This window comes from Diadema setosum, chromosome 9 (assembly GCF_964275005.1).
Source record: "Diadema setosum chromosome 9, eeDiaSeto1, whole genome shotgun sequence".
NCBI lineage: Eukaryota > Metazoa > Echinodermata > Echinoidea > Diadematoida > Diadematidae > Diadema > Diadema setosum.
The window spans coordinates 25,427,013-25,445,944 of record NC_092693.1 but is presented as its reverse complement, the minus strand read 5'-3'; the positions used below and the strand labels follow the sequence as shown (position 1 = coordinate 25,445,944).

At 39.5% G+C, this 18,932-nt stretch overlaps 1 protein-coding gene across 2 annotated transcripts in view; it reads left to right on the top strand.

The window, feature by feature from the left end:
- Positions 1-18,932, top strand: part of LOC140233500 (importin-4-like) — an 83,861-nt gene that overhangs the window by 23,124 nt on the left and 41,805 nt on the right. Inside the window, exons 1-3 of one of the 2 annotated variants that reach the window (XM_072313619.1) lie at positions 3,166-3,211; positions 10,184-10,316; positions 11,640-11,776. In XM_072313619.1, the coding sequence (XP_072169720.1) occupies positions 11,718-11,776 (59 nt within the window). In that variant the 5' untranslated portion in view covers positions 3,166-3,211; positions 10,184-10,316; positions 11,640-11,717. Of the gene's footprint in view, positions 1-3,165; positions 3,212-10,183; positions 10,317-11,639; positions 11,777-18,932 lie in introns of those variants that run through there. The other variant, XM_072313618.1, reaches the window with a different exon arrangement.

Here is an 18,932-nt window from a genome sequence, read left to right as displayed (position 1 = left end):
ATATGGTAAAAATGAAAAGGAACACATTAGAAGTACATTATCAGTATTCTTTATTCTGTGTGCCACATACTGATGTATGTAAACGGTTAAATGCACAAAAAAGGTTGAAACATATACACAAAAATATGATTCATGCCAATATATAGCTACTACTAAGATGAATAATTTACTTGCCTGCAATGTACTCAATACACGTTTCGCGAGGAACCCTAAATAAGCATATATATGTCCAAACTTTAACACTCCATCCATTCAACTTTGATACACAATCATAAGAATAATAATCCATCCAACTACACGCCCACATCGTAACAACTAGAATAGTCTAATATTCTTCGCGAAACGTGTATTGAGTACATTGCAGGCAAGTAAATTATTCATCTTAGTAGTAGCTATATATTGGCATGAATCATATTTTTGTGTATATGTTTCAACCTTTTTTGGTGCATTTAACCGTTTACATACATCAGTACGTGCCAGACAATAAAAAATACTGATAATGTACTTATAAAGTGTTCCTTTTCATTTTTACCATTCTTATGATTGTGTATCAAAGTTGAATGGATGGAGTGTTGAAGTTTGGACATATAAATGCTTATTTAGGGTTGGAGTTGGGAGTAGACCAATTGGGAGTAGACCAATTGGGAGTAGACGAGTTGGGAGTACACCAGTTGGGAGTAGACCAGTTGGTAGTAGACCAGTTAGGAGTAGACCAATTGGGAGTAGACCAATTGGGAGTAGACCAATTGGGAGTAGACCAATTGGGAGTAGACCAATTGGGAGTAGACCAATTGGGAGTAGACGAGTTGGGAGTAGACCAGTTGGTAGTAGACCAGTTGGGAGTAGACGAGTTGGGAGTAGACCAGATGGGTATAGACCATATTGGGTGTGGACAAACTAAGGGTTGGACGATATGATAACTAGACAAAGTGAATGTAGACTGAATGACTTGTAGATGAGGTGGGAGTAGACTAACTAGTAGTAGACAAAATAGATATTAGACGGCATGGCAAATAGACATTGTGAGTGTAGACGATTTGGCTATTAGATCAATTGTTTTGTAGACGAAATGCTCCTTAGACGAGTTGGGTATTAGACAATACGGGTAGTGGGCAAAGTGACTATTAGACAATATGGGTACTGGACAAAACGAGTTGTAGACCAAATGGGTATTAGACTAATCGGTAATAGACGATATGCCAGTAGACCAATTGGAAAATAGACATAGTGTCTGTAGACGAGGTTACTATAAACCTAGTACATGAGGTGAAGATGGGCTAATTGGATTTTGGGCAAAATCTGTCTGGTTCAAAAGTCTGAACTTTGGCTTCAAATGACTTGTCTGCGCTGTAACCTCATGTAGAGATGTCACATATGTGTATTTTTACAATACTGGAGAGATTTAAGGTGATTAAGGTGAGAGATAGTGGAGATAAAATCATATGAAACCTTACATTTTTCATGTATATTTTAAACAATATGCCTTAAAAATTGACCATTTTAGGACACCAAATTTGTGACATGATAAGTACCCCTAAGATCAAATGTATCATACTCAACTAAATTATATATTTCTATGAGTGTTTTTGACTGATCTTATTCCAGAACATGCCTATTTGAAAAGACATGTAAAAAAAAATCCTGTTACTAAACCTTTTTCATTCCTAAAATGCCATTATAAACAGTACGTCACGCGTGTTACGCTTGGTGTCCGCGCGACAACCGTTACGCAGAGATTCCAAAAAAAGGTTGATGGGAATTCTGAAAATCAATGCATTTTGGCTGTTTTAATGAGCTCAATGGGGGATGAAAGATATGTAAATTTTGTTCCAAAATATTTACATCTTTATGTCAAAATTAACATTGGAAATCAGCAATTTTTTGGGTGTCCAATGTAACCACCATGACACATGAACATTTGATCTTTTATTTTGTACATTTCCAATACTATTTGGCCTTTCTGATTTTTCTGAGTTCCTTTCCAGGATAGCTATCCAAAAGAAAAGAATATAAATTATATGAAATATTTGGAAAGAATCTATTTGCCTCTTTCTCTTTGGTGTCCAACCGCGACGCCGCGTGTTATGCATATTTGGAAAATGCCTAAAATAAGTACAAACAGTAAAATTCTGCACTGTTGTCACAATACCTTAGTTACATTATTAACAAATCAAGTTTATAAATATTTTGTGATCAACAATATGTGTTTAAAATTATTTTCAATATTCTGTGTAATGGTTGTTACATAGGACACCAAGCATTTTCAGTAGATTTCCCTATAGGAATGTACACAAAATAAAATTTTTCTGATTTAAATTTTTACAGAGCTTTTTTGTGCACTATCTCTCTATACAATCCTGAATATCAAGAAGTCTTTATTCATTAAAATGAAGCTTATTTTGAGGTCATTCTAGTGGAATTTAATTTGTAGTACAATGTCACACTTTTGGTTGCAGTATTGTGAAAATACACATATTGTATACACTGTATATTTCACAAGGACTTAAGCTGCTAGCTAAGACTCCGCCACCCTGCACATCAACACAACATGTAAACGCAAACATGAGTGTGGCTGACTGGGTGTGCTGCTGGCATCGATCGTGAAATCAGAATGCACCAAACCCGAGGCCTTGGTTTAGGAAGTAAGATCTTCTTCGAGAAAACTTGCAGTTTAAACAGATGGATGTTTGTGATAAGACCAAAAAAGTGATGAGAAAAGACAATGAGAATGAATTGTAAACCGTTTTAAGAAAATAAAGTTGTCTAAAATATTTTTTGAAAAATAAAGGTTAATTTCAGTGTGGTGTTTGTGAGCAGCTAAATTCCTAATGTACCAAGACTCTTTGCTATTGATTTTAGATTGATCCATTGTACAAAACAAAGATGATGAGAATGGAATGAAAAAAAAATTTGTAGGAAAATACAGCTGTTTAAAGGTACGATAAATTAGTTTATCTTCAGCACTTTGGGAGGTGGTAGTGTGTGATGTTTTGGTGTTAAGATATTGGAATTCAGTGATGCATTGGGTATTGCTGGCTCAATTTGATGACAAACTATACCCCCTTCCATGCGTGGAGGAGTGCTTTAGTCTCAACACCCTCATGGACAACATGGGATTCTTCAAGCTGGATGCCAACTCGGCATAATGGCACGTATGGCGCAGTGAAGAGGACCAGTCAAAAGCTACCCCTCAACACCAAGCATGGACTGTGTGAGTTCATTCACATAGACTTGTCCTGGGAAGCACCCTGCTATCTTTTTCAGGGTTGTGAATATTGCTCTCTGTCGTCTGAACTACAACACAACCCTAATTATCCTATATGACATTGTGGTGCAGTGGGTCATGTGCCGATTATCTCCACAATCGGAGACAGTTGTGAGACACGTTCAGAAAGAAAAATTGAAATTTTTTTTTTTCACTCCAAAGAAGTGTTCTTCCATTGACCAGTATATCAAGTTTCTTACATGGAATCAGCCCACACCTGAAGATGCAGGCAGTGGAAAACTGGTTCATCTTCACTAGTGTAGGGGTTGGTCAATTGCCACGTGTACCATATTTTCAAGAAAGGCTTTGCAGAAACTGTAAGCCCTTTGTCCCTAGTGAAGAAAGCCTTTCACTGGAAAGCAGAACCCCAGACAACCTTTGACCCTGGCAAACAAATGATGATATGTACTCCCTTTCATGCTGAACACAGATGCCTTGGCCACTGCAATTAGAGCTGAGCTGTTTCAAATCAGGAAGGCCAGGGAAAGGCTGAAACCTTTAAAGGCTTCTGTGACAGTAGAACATTGGGTGGTAATTGTGCACCACGTATTCTTCCGATATACGTAAGAAAGAATACTTGGTGCACCATTAAGCCTTCTACCACCCAGGGAAAGGTTGTTACCTACAGCAGCCTATTTCAGTCTTTTAAGCAGCAGCGATGCTGCGTGACATTAACATGGTTTACACATTAGTGCTGTCTACCTTCTAGAGGTTGCATAGACATTGGAAGTTTGACCTGCCAACCACAGTAATTGAGGGAACCTCAAGGCCAACTAGTCTAGTGGGCCAGAAGATCTGGGGGTATGACATGAAGATGGAGCACTGACTGTGAAAGAAACATCAGATTGCTGGTGCACCCGTAATGCATACTGGACAGTAAGTTCCTTTGAGAACTACTATCTGTGTATGCTCCCCTACTGCCAGAAGATCCATCGGTATTGGTCTCCTCAGTTAATGCAGTAGATCACATCATTTTATTGACAAGAAAGCCAAAGAAAATCACAATGATCACTGCTAGTAAAGAAGATGGTCTCAGCTACAGACCTTCTGGCATCTCCTGGAGAACCAGCTATTTGCATTAACAGAAGCAATGCTGATGATTCAGGAGATGAGTCTACTGGAAACACCTCCACAGGGGTATGAGTTAGAGGTGGGGGTAATCTCTGCAGACTACCTATGGAGAGAGCAGGAACTAGAAGCTTCATTCAAGTCCCAGCAAAAGTGCTAAGTTCGGCAGAAGAACTAGACGGGGGAACCATGATGTTAAAGAGTCTGGACAGGACATTTCCATAGGTAAAGAGGGATGAGCTTATGAGGAACATCTTTGTCAAGTGGAGAGATGAAGGCAAACATATTACTTCTACGTGTAGTTCCCTTCTCTCTGTAAAGGGATATGATCCAACTATGACCTCCCATCCACAGGCCATTTTAGCAAGAGTGAGACCTGCAGCAAGATGAGATCCTACTGTTTCTCATATGGAATGTGCACAGGATACTCAAAGACTACATAAGGAGTTGTTTTATCTGCAACCAGAGCAAAAAGCTCGAGGTATAGGAAACATCTCATTAACAGCTTTCATGCTTGGGCCCTCTTAGAACAGGGAAGGATATCTCAGAGGGGAAGGAGCATTTCTTCCTAATAGTGAACCAGTTCAAAGAATGAGTCAAAGGTGTCCTTTGCCGAACTAGACAGCAGAAGTCACTGCCAATGCTATCGTGAGGAGATTCTGCTGGTTTGAATTGCCCATGGCAGATCTTCAAGGATCAGGGCAGAAACTGCTCAACACCAATGGATAAGTTCATTTTCCAATTGCAAGGGCTATTAAGTCCAGGGTGAATAACAGTGCTGGGTTCACTCTGACCAGCTTATCCTCATCCAGGAAACAAGTTGGCCTGCTGATTTAGTGTTTTCTCTTCTATTGACCAGGCTGGATGGACAATTACATGAGTTATCAAATCAAACTCTCCTTTAGACCACAAAGCTGCAAGGACTAAGCTCTTGGCAAAGAAAGAACACATAGAAAGAGACTACTCTGCCAAGGTATATTGCTGGGATTTCTATGAGGGGATGGAGTCTACTAACTAGATACAGCCACCATGAAGAGGCAGGCTAAGATACCATGCCTTCATTGAAAAGGCCAAGCTGTCATTGTGAAGATAAAGAGACTCTTTCTCTATCAGCCTATCTCTGCTATGTCACATTTCTGAAAAGCATTTTTATCATTAACTGTGACAGACTACAAGGTCACATTACATTTCTGAGGTTTCTGTGAGGGGATTTAGTTTACTTGCTGGATAAGGCCACCAAGAATGGACAGGCCAAGACACTGTTGTCTTCCTGAATGGTTCTCTCTATCAATTATTATTTTATTTATTTTAGTATTTGAGAAGACCTTCCTCCAATCTTGTTTTCAATCATGACAAACTAAAGAAGTGGGGCAGGAGTAGCCCCCCCCCCCCCCCGCCCAGAGTGGCTTTAACCCCTTGAGGACGAGTCCCGAGTATACTCGGGCAGGTGTCTATGGGAAATGCGTGTTGTAGCAAAATCAAACCGTCCTCAACGGGTTAAGGGATCGTACAGTTTTGGTTGAGACCTAATTTCAGGTTTCTAACATTTTTTGGTGAGATAATGAGAAACTCTTATGAAATATGAAAGAGCATGTAATTCTATGAGGAATTCAACATTTATTTGATGAAAATTGGTTTTTGAATGGCCGAGATATCCAAAAAAGAATGATTTTTATTAAAGGACATGTTCACCTTCATTAAAGGACAAGTTCACCTTCATAAACATAAGGATTGAGAGAATGCAGCAATATTAGTAGAACACATCAGTGAAAGTTTGGGGAAAATTAGACAATCGATGCAAAAGTTATGAATTTTTACAATTTTTGCATTGGAACTGCTGGATGAGGAGACTACTACAGCTTGTGATGTCATATGCGAACAACAGTATAAAGAAAATGTAAAGAAAATTCAACATATTTTCATTTTTGTCGCATAATAAAAGAGCACTTGACTTGCCTCTTTCCAAAAGCAGGGGGGATAATATTACCCATAACATATGTCAGTAACGAGTCAAGGGAATGTGTACTTTTTTGAAAAGATGAAATTTTGTGAAATTCTCTTTATATTTTCCTTATATTGTTGTACTCATATGACATCATACGCTGCAGTAGTCTTCTCATCCAGCGGTGACTACACAAAAACTTCAAAAATTCATAATTTTTGAACGGATTGTCTGATTTTCCTCAAACTTTCAATGATGTGTTCTACTAATATTGCTACATTCTCTCAATTCTCATGTTTATGAAGGTGAACTTGTCCTTTAACATAAGGATTAGAAAACTTGGCAGGTAGCATCCCTAGGGGGTTATGAACTCAATTTGTTAAAATGGGCACCATGCCCCACCCAGGGGGCCCCCAGGGGGGCCCAAACCCCCCAAATTAAGGAATCTGTAAAAATTTTCTTCTCTAGAACCAAAAGTGATAGAGCTAAGTTAATACTATGAGTTAGTACATTGATGACTGTAGTTTCAAGTTTGTTCATGGCAGAATCAGGAGTGCCCCCCTTGGGACCCAGGGGAGGGGTGGGGAGGGGTCCTAATGGGGCCTAAATTGTACATTTTCATCTTCTTCTTGAGAACCCCATAATCAATTTTCACCAAACTTGACAGGTAGCATCCCTAGGGGGTTAGGATCTCAATTTGTTAAAATGGGCACCAAAATGAAGGAATCTTTAAAAATCTTCTCTAGAATCAGAAGTTATAGAGCTAAGATAATACTTTGAGTGAGCACATTGATGACTGTAGTTTCAAGTTTGTTCATAGCAGATCCAGGGGTGCCCCTCTTGGGGGCAGGGGGGGGGGGGGTTGGGAAGGTCCCAATGGGGGCCTGAATTGTACATTTTCATCTTCTTCCTGAAAACCTCATGATGGATTTTCATCAAACTTGGCAGGTAGCATCCCTACGGGGTCAGGATCTCAATTTATCAAAATATGCCCCACCCTACCATGCCCCATCCAGAGGGCCCCAGGGGGCCCCAATTCCCCCAAATTAAGGAATCTTAAAATATTTGGGCCCTTATTGTACATTTTCATCTTCTACTTGAGAATGCCTGGTCAAATTTTAGTAGAGCTGTGAATAATTTAGATTAGTGACTGCGTGAAAGGTGAACTTGCGATACTCAGGTGAGCGCTAGACCCGCGGGTCTCTTGTTGAGATTCAACAGTTCATTGACCGCGCGCACAGTGCGCGTACTATGTAATACATGCATTGACAATGACAACGCTCAATGTACATGTAGATATGGACACACATGGAAAATGACAACGTTCTTTGCGGACCGAAAATACATGCATGCAGCTCTCGATTTCCCGCTTATTTGTTTACAATACAATTTGATAAAAACTTCACAAGTTAGAGCAAGAATTGAAGTCTGATGTACTACAAAAATAATTGGAAATTATAGACATGAAAGTGTAGCAACCATAAGTCAAAAATGGGTTAAAGATAATAAAAAGTTTTGGTACCTCAAAAGTTTCCCTGAATTTCCGTGTTTCAGGTTAAAGTACCTTTCATATAACTAACACTGTGAGACTTACTCGCCCCAAAGTGCTCTCATTTCTTAGTAATCATGCAATTAACTGCGACCAGCAAGCAGCCCCATACGCATAGCGTAATGGGAATTCGCATTGTAGCATTCAGGATCATGACAGATTTAGTATCGCGGGTAAATGTCAACTTAAAATCCAAAAAATTCTTCAATTTGAAGACTTACCAATTAAGTTGAAGTCTTGAAAACAGGCTTCGGGCAACGTTTGGTTCTGCCAATAGTCCCTTTCTGTTCAAATTGATGACTGAATGTGACTCTGTCGAGAGGACCTTGGGAGAGCTACATACACTGATTACTACGGCCAGTGCATACGCACACATCACATGCGAACGAATTTCAAATCCATGAACGGATAAGATGTTTGTGTGCGCATGCGCTGGCCGTCAATTCAGTGTAGCTCTCCCAAGGTCCTCTCCCAGGGGGCCCCAATCCCCCCAAATTAAGGAATCTTAAAATATTTGGGCCCTTATTGTACATTTTCATCTTCTACTTGAGAATGCCTGGTCAAATTTTAGTAGAGCTGTGAATAATTTAGATTAGTGACTGCGTGAAAGGTGAACTTGCGATACTCAGGTGAGCGCTAGACCCGCGGGTCTCTTGTTGAGATTCAACAGTTCATTGACCGCGCGCACAGTGCGCGTACTATGTAATACATGCATTGACAATGACAACGCTCAATGTACATGTAGATATGGACACACATGGAAAATGACAACGTTCTTTGCGGACCGAAAATACATGCATGCAGCTCTCGATTTCCCGCTTATTTGTTTACAATACAATTTGATAAAAACTTCACAAGTTAGAGCAAGAATTGAAGTCTGATGTACTACAAAAATAATTGGAAATTATAGACATGAAAGTGTAGCAACCATAAGTCAAAAATGGGTTAAAGATAATAAAAAGTTTTGGTACCTCAAAAGTTTCCCTGAATTTCCGTGTTTCAGGTTAAAGTACCTTTCATATAACTAACACTGTGAGACTTACTCGCCCCAAAGTGCTCTCATTTCTTAGTAATCATGCAATTAACTGCGACCAGCAAGCAGCCCCATACGCATAGCGTAATGGGAATTCGCATTGTAGCATTCAGGATCATGACAGATTTAGTATCGCGGGTAAATGTCAACTTAAAATCCAAAAAATTCTTCAATTTGAAGACTTACCAATTAAGTTGAAGTCTTGAAAACAGGCTTCGGGCAACGTTTGGTTCTGCCAATAGTCCCTTTCTGTTCAAATTGATGACTGAATGTGACTCTGTCGAGAGGACCTTGGGAGAGCTACATACACTGATTACTACGGCCAGTGCATACGCACATATCACATGCGAACGAATTTCAAATCCATGAATGGATAAGATGTTTGTGTGCGCATGCGCTGGCCGTCAATTCAGTGTAGCTCTCCCAAGGTCCTCTCGACCGAGTCACATTCAGTCATCAATTCGAACAGAAAGGGACTATTGGCAAAACCAAACGTTGCCCGAAGCCTGTTTTCAATACTTCAACTTAACTGGTAAGTCTTCAAATTGAAGAAATGTTTGGATTTTAAGTTGATATTTACCCGCAATACTAAATCTGTCATGATCCTGTAAGCTACAAAGTGAAGCCCCATTTAGCTATGCGTATGGGGCTGCTGGTCGCAGTTAGCTACTCAGTATGCGTATGGGGCTGCACGCTGCTGGTCGCAGTTATCATGCAATAATGGTTTTGTACAATACGTGTACTACCTCGCCGCCGTACGGCAGCGGCTCTGGTACGAAACCATTATTGCATGATTACTAAGACATGAGAGCACTTTGGGGCGATTAAGTCTCACAGTGTTAGTTATATGAAAGGTACTTTAACCTGAAACACAAACTAAGACTAGGAAATTCAGGAAAACTTTTGAGGAAATACCAAAACTTTATATTATCTTTACCTTCAAACGCGATTTTCTCGAATTGTCATTCTTACGCAAACCTGAGGGATTCGTCAGTTCGTGTGACCGGCGACGATATGCTGCATCAACTATCCTTTGGTCAGGCCTCATGTCTAATATTTGTGTTCCAAATGACTGCTTACTCAAGACTAATTCATTATGATAGTTGAATGGTGAGGTAAGGAGTGAACATGCTACTTGGGGGAGGGGGAGGGGAGGGGGGCTATCACCTGTTATAATCCAGCAGCAGAAGGACAGTAATCTCAACTCAACACTGATGTAGGCAATATAAACTGAATTAGGGGAAGCAGCCCTTGGCCTTGAAGGCAATCTGATCTTGAACTAAAATTGCATTGCTTTTGTTTGTTTTTCATGATTCAATTTGACAGGAGAGTTGTACGAAATAGTGTGTCCCAGCTTGCAGCTGCTATCGCTAGGTATGAGTTAGCTGAGCACAAATGGCCAGAGATACTGCAGTACATACAGGATGGGGCAGCAAGTCCCAACCCCTCTCAGAGGGAGGTAGGTGGAGCAAATTTAGAATGACTGGATTTCAGTACATGTTGACAGAAATATGCATTTCTGAGTATTTTGTGTTTTGATATGTTTATTCGTGATAGTGCATCACAAAACCACCAAAAGATTTTACATGAGGACTCGAAATGGGTGAACCTGCATGTAGTCACTTTTAATTTCTAGGGTATTTTCTGAAAGAGCAATCCTTCTTTTACATAATGTGTAAATTTGGGGATCATAAAATGAGTGGGAAGTTGTGTTTTTGCAGTTTTTCTAGAACACCTTTTTTTTTTTGGTAGAAGTGTGATAGGGTATGTTTCAGAAGCTCTGCATAGTGTTATTATTATTTTTTTTTTTAGAAACCCTTTTTCACTTTCAACTTTTGAAAAGATAATGCTACTGCTTTGAAAGTTAACAGTGGTGATGAATAGAGTGTGTTATAAGAGTGTAAAAATTCATTTTAATCTGATAATCCCTTCATTGAGGTTGCCCTGCAGTTTTACATCCTGTTTTTTTTTTTTTTTTTTTTTTTTTTGGACACGCAAGAGCACAGCTTGGTGAGACTGCCAAAGCATGTGAATAGACCCTAGACTTGAATGCCTCTTGTATCAGTAAGCACTATTCTAGGACGTGTACTTTTTAAATTATTTAGATAGGTTAGGAAAGTCCATTTGTATTGAGTTATACATCATTTTAAAGCTTCAAGTCTGCTCTTTCAGAATGTTCCCTGAACTAAAATCCATGCGTGGTAAATTTTTGTTGGTTTTGTGATGCAGGGTCACATTTTGTTGCCATTTATGTTTGTGGTCTTCAATTATGCATGTAAATTTGAGCACACATCAGCATGTCTACTGATACCTAGATTAATTCTTCTATGCACATTCTTGGCCTATGAGTACTTTGCATCAATTTAACTATTGCAATCCCCTTTAGTTTGCCCCTCATGGTTTCACCCATGTATTTTTCCCTTCTCTTTTCATGTGGTGCAGGTTGTAGGATATTTCCTTTTGTTGTATTACTTGAAATATGATGTGAGGTAGAAACACTTCTATAATAAGTATGTTTTAAAAAGTTGTGGAATATTTATGTTATTGATAATGAATGAAATATTGTCATGTGATACACAGATATGAACACAAATTAAAAAGTTTGGGGATCTCAGGTACAGATATTTGGTGTATCACCAGACTAGGAAATGTTTTTGGCACACTTTTTTTTTTTCTATAATAAATTGAAGTCATCAGCTTTGATATCATTGCATCTTAGTAAGTCCAGTGCAAATGTTATTACCTCCAAGCATTATTTTTCAATTCCTGCTTGATTGTCCAGTTGTCAAGCCTCCTGTTGAGCTGTGTGGTCAGCACTTCTGCCAATCACCTGCGCCCCTTCTACAAGGGTCTCTTTCATATGTTCAGCACCATGTTACTTGACACCCAGAGCAAGGATGTCCCATTCTACGCAATCAAGTGAGTCTTCTTATTTTAGAAATATTAGATTCAAATCTTGCAATAATAACAAAAGTAGGCTGAATTATGCTATCTATTGTTGATTACACAGTCCTGATGATGTGAGCAAAACACCACAATGTACGTATAGCCATGTCTTGCCATGCTTCCTAGAAGTCCAAATGGAAAGTTTATTCCAGACTAATGTACATGGGCTTACTTCGTTCCATCGGGTGATCGCGTTCACGTCGGGTGGTCGCGTTACCTGACATTTCGTAAATAACATGCCCTAATATACGAAGAGTTGGGTAAGGAGGGGTAAAATAATCACAATTTAATACAGATAATCCTTGACATCAGACTGATCGTTTAACACGACTATGTGTAACCCGCTACAACAAAAGGATCCTAAAGTCGCTGACGGGTGAGCCGAGAAAATCGAGTTTGAAGTCAGATCACCAAAATCTGTCAAAACATTCGGATTTCTGTTTTTAACATAATTTTGTAGTCTAATGTATCTTCTATCATCTGCCGAAATTTTGAAGCTAAATGATCAAAGGAAAGGCCTGAAAATAGCATTTTTGTGGGCCATGCTTGGCTTGCCCGTCAGCGACTTTAGGATCCTTTTGTTGTAGCGGGTCACATCATATGTAAAAAAGTGTCATTCGAGTGATGAAGTATCGGGTGAATCAGGGACGGCGAATCCAGTGAATAAATCAAAGCAAAAGACATCAAACAAGCCACAAAATAGCACAAAAATTGATGGCAATAACAAATAAAAGATTATAAAATATCCGAAGAAACATAATTCTATGGCTAAATAAAACAATAGCATTACAGGATGGAGAATACGATGCACAAATATGGAAAAGCTTTAGTGTTCCTAGCTAGGCCCTATACTTCCGATCAAAACAGCAAATCTATAAGCGTTAACATAATTATGAAGAGTTTTATTGCAAAACGCGCTAACGCCATTCTTGTTAATTTGATTGATTGATTGATTGATTGATTGCTTTATTGTCCACTCTGGAAATTCTTTGTACTTTGGATATCACAGCAAAATAAACATTAAATACATTACAGGTACACCACAGATACATCACAGAATACGAATGAAACTAACTCATACTAACATACAATATAATTATAGCATATGCAGGGCTCCAAACTAACTTTTATTTTTGGTGGCCCGATTACCAAAATCATTGATTTTTATTAGCTCACCTGAGCCGAAGGCTCAAGTGAGCTATTGCGATTGCCCTTCGTCCGGCGTCTGTCGTGTGTCGTCCGTCGTGCGTCGTGCGTAAACTTTTTACATTTTCATCTTCTTCTTGAGAACCCCATGACCGATTTTCACCAAACTTGGCAGGTAGCATCCCTAGGGGGATAGGATCTCAATTTGTTCAAATGGGCACCATGGCCCACCTGGGGGCCCCAGGGGGGCCCAAACCCCCTAAAATTAAGGAATATTTAAAAATCTTCTTCTCTAGAACCAGAAGTGAAAGGGCTTAGTTAATATGATGAGTTAGTACATTGATGACTGTAGTTTCAAATTTGTTCATGGGGAAATCAGGGGTGCCCCCCTTGGGACCCAGGGGAGGGGGGTTGGGAGGGGTCGTAATGGGGCCTAAATTGTACATTTTCATCTTCACTTTGAGATCCCCATGTCTGATTTTCACCAAATTTGGTAGGTAGCATCCCTAGGGGGATAGGATCTCAATTTGTTCAAATGGGCACCATGGCCCACCTGGGGGCCCCCAGGGGACCCAAACCCCCTAAAATTAAGGAATCTTTAAGCCCCCGTCACACTACAGCGTATAAATCAGCGAATGCCTAGCGGATGGGCAAAATTTGGCAAAATCCAGATACACTCGAATCCGCTTGAATCCGCAAGCAAAACGTCGTTTTCGAACGTTCGCCTAACAAATGATGAGCATATGCTAACCGTGTTACGAGCGGATTAAGTAGCGAATGAAAGCGAATGCGTACAGTCCGTCCAGCGGATGCTGAGCGGACAAAGCGAATGAGGAGCGAATGCCCAACATATGCAGAGCAATACTGCAGCAGTCACGTGACGGATCTCGACTGACGCACATTTTCCCAAATCATTTTGAGTAGTGACAGTGTCGAGTAACGTTGTGATTGTGAGAATGGCCCCCAAAAGAAGGAAGGAGAAGTCACCATCAAGTGCTGCTGATGTCATTACCCTCGACAGTTCTCAAGATTCCTGTGTTCCTTCTGATGATCACATTGACGATGATGTGGGGAGTCCAACATCCTCCATTACGTCTGGTGCCTCCAACTGTTCCTAGCCTGGACCTTCAGCGAAAAAAAAAGCCAGAGGCAAACGCCGGGACTTTAATATCCCGGAAGTTCGATGAGAAGCTGATTATACAACCCGAACTGCCCTCGTCTTCGGATCCAGGCCCTGGTCCGGATCGTTCTTCGATGTTTTCCTCTCCTCCGTTTTCTCTTGTCTTGGATGTATTTGGCGATTGCCAGCTGGTTTAGGTCATACTCATGTTGATGAACAGCTAGAAGATATTGCATCTGAAATCTCTGAGCGTCCTCCATTTCTGATGACCAACTGATAAATGCTACCTGTGCTGTCCAGATTTGCTGTGCGAATTTGGACGAACGGCGAACGAATGAGAAGCGAACGCAGAGCGACCACAACTTTCGATCAGCGGGCGCTAAGCGACCACAAAGCGTATTGTCATTCCGTTCGTCATCCGCTCAAGATTTTGGACATGTCCAAAATCAAAATTTGTCTCCGGCGGATCTCTGCGAATCTCTGCGAACAGCTAACGGATACAGCGAACGCCAAGCGGGTCACGAACGATGAGCAGCGGATGTGAGCGTATCTCCAAATTTTCGGATCCGCTGGGCATTCGTTGGCTAGATACGCTCTAGTGTGACGGGGGCTTTAAAAATCATCTCTAGAACCAGAAGTGACCGGGCTTAGATAATACTATGAGTTAGTACATTAATGACTGTAGTTTCAAGTTTGTTCATGGGATTGGCGGAATCAGGGGTGCTCCCCCCCCCCCCCCCTTTTGGGACCCAGGAGAGGGGATGGGGATGGGTCCTAATGGGACCTGAATTGTACATGTTCATCTTCTTTTTGAAAACCTCATGATGAATTTTGACCAAACTTAGCAGGTAGCATCCCTAGGGGGATAGAATCTCAATTCCTTCAAATGGGTGCCATGTCCCTCTTGGGGGCCCCTAGGGGGCCCACCCCCCCCCCCCCCCCCCGCATTAAGGAATATTTAAAATCTTCTACTCTAGAACCAGAAATGATAAAGCAAAGTTAATACCATGAGTTTGTACATTGATGACTTTAGTTCCAAGTTTGTTCATTGCAGATCCAAGGCTGCCTGCCCCCCCCCCCCCTCCACCCTGGAGTTGATGAGGGGGGATCAATATTTGCAGACCTAAAATTCCAATGTTCTCAGGTATGAGTGTGCAAGAATGCATGGAAGTTGAAATTGCGATACTCAGGTGAGCGCATGACGCCCGGGTCTCTTGTTTTTTTTTTGTGGCTCGAAAGTAAAATCTGGTGGCCCGAAAAAAAAAAATCAAGAAAAACTAAATCGGTCCTACTGAACACATAGAAAAAGAAATATTAAATATTAATAGGCTGAAGTGATACAGGTACCCATGGCATGTCTAAAATAAATGAATAGAAAATTAAATCATATTACCGTTATTCTGAGTTTTAAGATTTAGCAAATGGGCTTATAGATTATTATAAAAGTTGATGCCTATATTAAGTGGTCAAAACTTACATTTGTAAGTTAATGATAAAGTGGGAGCATTTGAAGATATTGGTAAACATCCGACATTTTGTTTTGGCATTGTAAAGAGCCGAAAGTTACCGTTATTCATTTCTGATTGTAAAAGCAATCATCCAACATTTACTAGTGTTTTAACACCTTCCGGCAGCCGAATGTTGTACCGTTAATCATTTTCAAATGCAAACAACTGACATTCATTTTAGCATCTTATGGAGCTGAATGTTATCCTTATTCATTTCAAACGTGAAAGCAAACATCCGCTTTTTATTTCAGCATCTAACTGAGCTGATTGATACCGTTGATTATTTCCAAATGTAAAAGCAACAATCTGTTATTTATTTTAGCATCGTCCGGAGCAGAATATTACCGTTAAACATCCGACATTTATTTTAGCATCGTATTGAGATGAATGTTACTGTCTTTCATTTTTGAACGTCAAGGCAGACATCAGACCTTTATTTTACCATCAAACGTCCCTGAATGTTACTGTTATTCATTTCAAAATGTAATAGCAAATATCCGACATTTATTTTAGCATCGTATGGAGAAGAATATTACTGCTATTCACTTCCGAACGTGAAATCAATCATCTGACATTTATTTTAGCATCTTCTGGAGCGGAATGTTATTGCTATTTACTTTCGAAAGTAAAAGCAAACATCAGACATTTATTTAATCATTGTACAGAGATGAATATTATTGTTATTCATTTCCGAACGTCAAAGGGATCATTCGACGTTTACTTTAGCATCTTCCGGGACTGAATCTTAGTGCTATTTACTTTCAAACGTAAAAGCAAACATCAGACATTTATTTAATCATCGTACAGAGTTGAATGTTATTAGTATTCGTTTCCGAGCGTCAAAGCAAACATTCAACATTAACTTATTTCACCATCTTCCAGAGCCGAATGTTATCCTTATTCGTTTCTGAACGCAAAATCAAATATCTGACATTAATTTTAGTACCCTACGGAGCTGAATTATACCGTTATTCATTTCCAAAAGTATAAGCAAACATCCGACATTTATTTTGGTATCATACGGAGTCGAATATTACCGTTGTTCATTTCCAAAATTAAAAGCAAGCATCTGACATTTATTTTGGCATCTTACGGAGCCGATTGTTACCGCTGTCCATTTCCAAAAGTAAAAGGCAAGCGTCCGACTTTTTTTGGTGGCCCAATCGGGCCACCAAAATCTTCATTTCTGAAATTTTGGTGGCCCGACGTGCTTTTTTGGTGGTCCCGGGCCACCGTGAGTGTCGAGCCCTGGCATATGTACCATAACACCATAATACATTAACCCGATAGACATTTATTACTATACAAAAACTATTAATATATATCATTTTTTATACAATTATTCAACACATAAATATATTCATTAATACCGTTTCCTGCATCATCATTATATTCACCAAACAATATATCACCTACATATCCTAATGTATGTTTTTATAATTCACTGCAAAAACTATTCCAATATACATACCGCTGCAATGGCAGCGCCTTATGAAAATAACACAAAGTGTGTCTTACATAAATAGGGCCTACACATATAAATCATTACGCATTCCAAATTTAAAGTAACATTACTTAAATACTGTGGAAATAATTCACCCCACAAGATTTTAGGAAAATTAAAATTACCATGGCGATGCTTTCTCCAACAAACACACGAGAACCATATCCTACAAATCTACACACGTCTCAATTTCATCATATACACTAAATTTAGATTCATTTACTTCAAACTTGTGAAAATAATCACTCAATATCACCATATACCCCAGATATCATCATAATTAATTCAGAACTGATTAAAACAAAAAACAGAAAAAAATCAAGACGCCAACTTTGTGACAAACCATCCGACCGCCCGACCAGCCACTACACAGATTCCTATATACCCTCTTTTGAGATACACTTTGGGTATGCGGGAGTATAGTACAAAATAGGTACACATAATAGTTTCACATTTCACTACATTTCCATGATATAAGAATTTTGAGTTTGCAGATTGATATTATGATAGAGAAATTATACTAGAGGCAAAACTTGTTTGAAGTTGGGTCACTGAATGACACAAAGTATATAAGATTGTACATCTTTGAAAAATGTCATTTTTTCCAATTATCTCTATTACATCTATTGTTTGAAAATAAAGAAAATAAAACAAATGATAAAAAAAGATTCAGGGCCATTAACAGCCATATTTACTTACTATTTTGCTAATTAAGTGCATTGCAGTCAAGAAAACCTCATTTCATCCTCTATTAGGTCCTATGGAACAGTAAAACATGCAAAAACTTACAGACATGGTTGTCAGTGTACGCTCGCTATGGCAACCAGATATATGGACATGGGTAAATTATATGTTGAAATGTTTGCAACAAAATCACGTACACAGAATCCGGATGATCATTCAATTCCAAAGTTTGCATTTTGCAGTCTATAGGGTCGACAAAACATAGAATATACATGGTAAAGCAGAGAACATGAACTGAACCAATTAATCAGAGTTCTGTGAGTCTACTTTGACCAACCAAGCATACTAATCAGTTTTGAATAATATTTCAGAAAGGGATTAAAAAGGTTTCACAATCTTATCAAATTTTAAAGGGATTCTTTCATGCACCGGTAACTAGATTCTGATCATATCTGAAAAGAATGCCTCCATAAATGATACTACGTGGTTTTGTACAATAAAGGATATTTATCCTGAAATAGGTCCTCACTCCATTCACTGCCATTCTGTCACCAGCAGTGAAGAAATGAGTGGAGACAGATACCATGATAATGCCGATAACAATGCTGTCAAGACGTTCAGATAGAACAGGAAGGACCAGATCGTTGTAATCCACGAGTCGAGACAACTAAAACTTTCGCCGCACAGACTGTACAATATGAAAGGCCGTCCATTGAAACCTGCATTATCACTTTATAGCACGCGAGCGTATCGCTTTGCCATAGTTATGCACGGTGAGCATTATGTGTTGCTAGCCTTGTATACAGACGCTTGTGATATTTTTTTCAGAGTAAAAATATAGGAATACAATCGCGTATTCAGAGATAAAACACGAGAACGTTCGTAAATTTGCACCAGCTTTTTCTCGAAGATTCGGGTAAGCTGTACCCGATACTTCGTAAAAAATAGGGGTCTAATTCTCAATTGCTCCACCCGATCCTTCGTATATTAGGGCATATAATCTACGAAAGGTTGCACCCGACCCAAACGCGATCACCCGATGAAACGAAGTAAGCCATGTACATGTAGTCAATGAAAGTGAGATCCCGCACCATACTTAAAGGACAAGTTCACCTTCATAAACGTAAGGATTGAGAGAATGCAGCAATATTAGTAGAACACATCAGT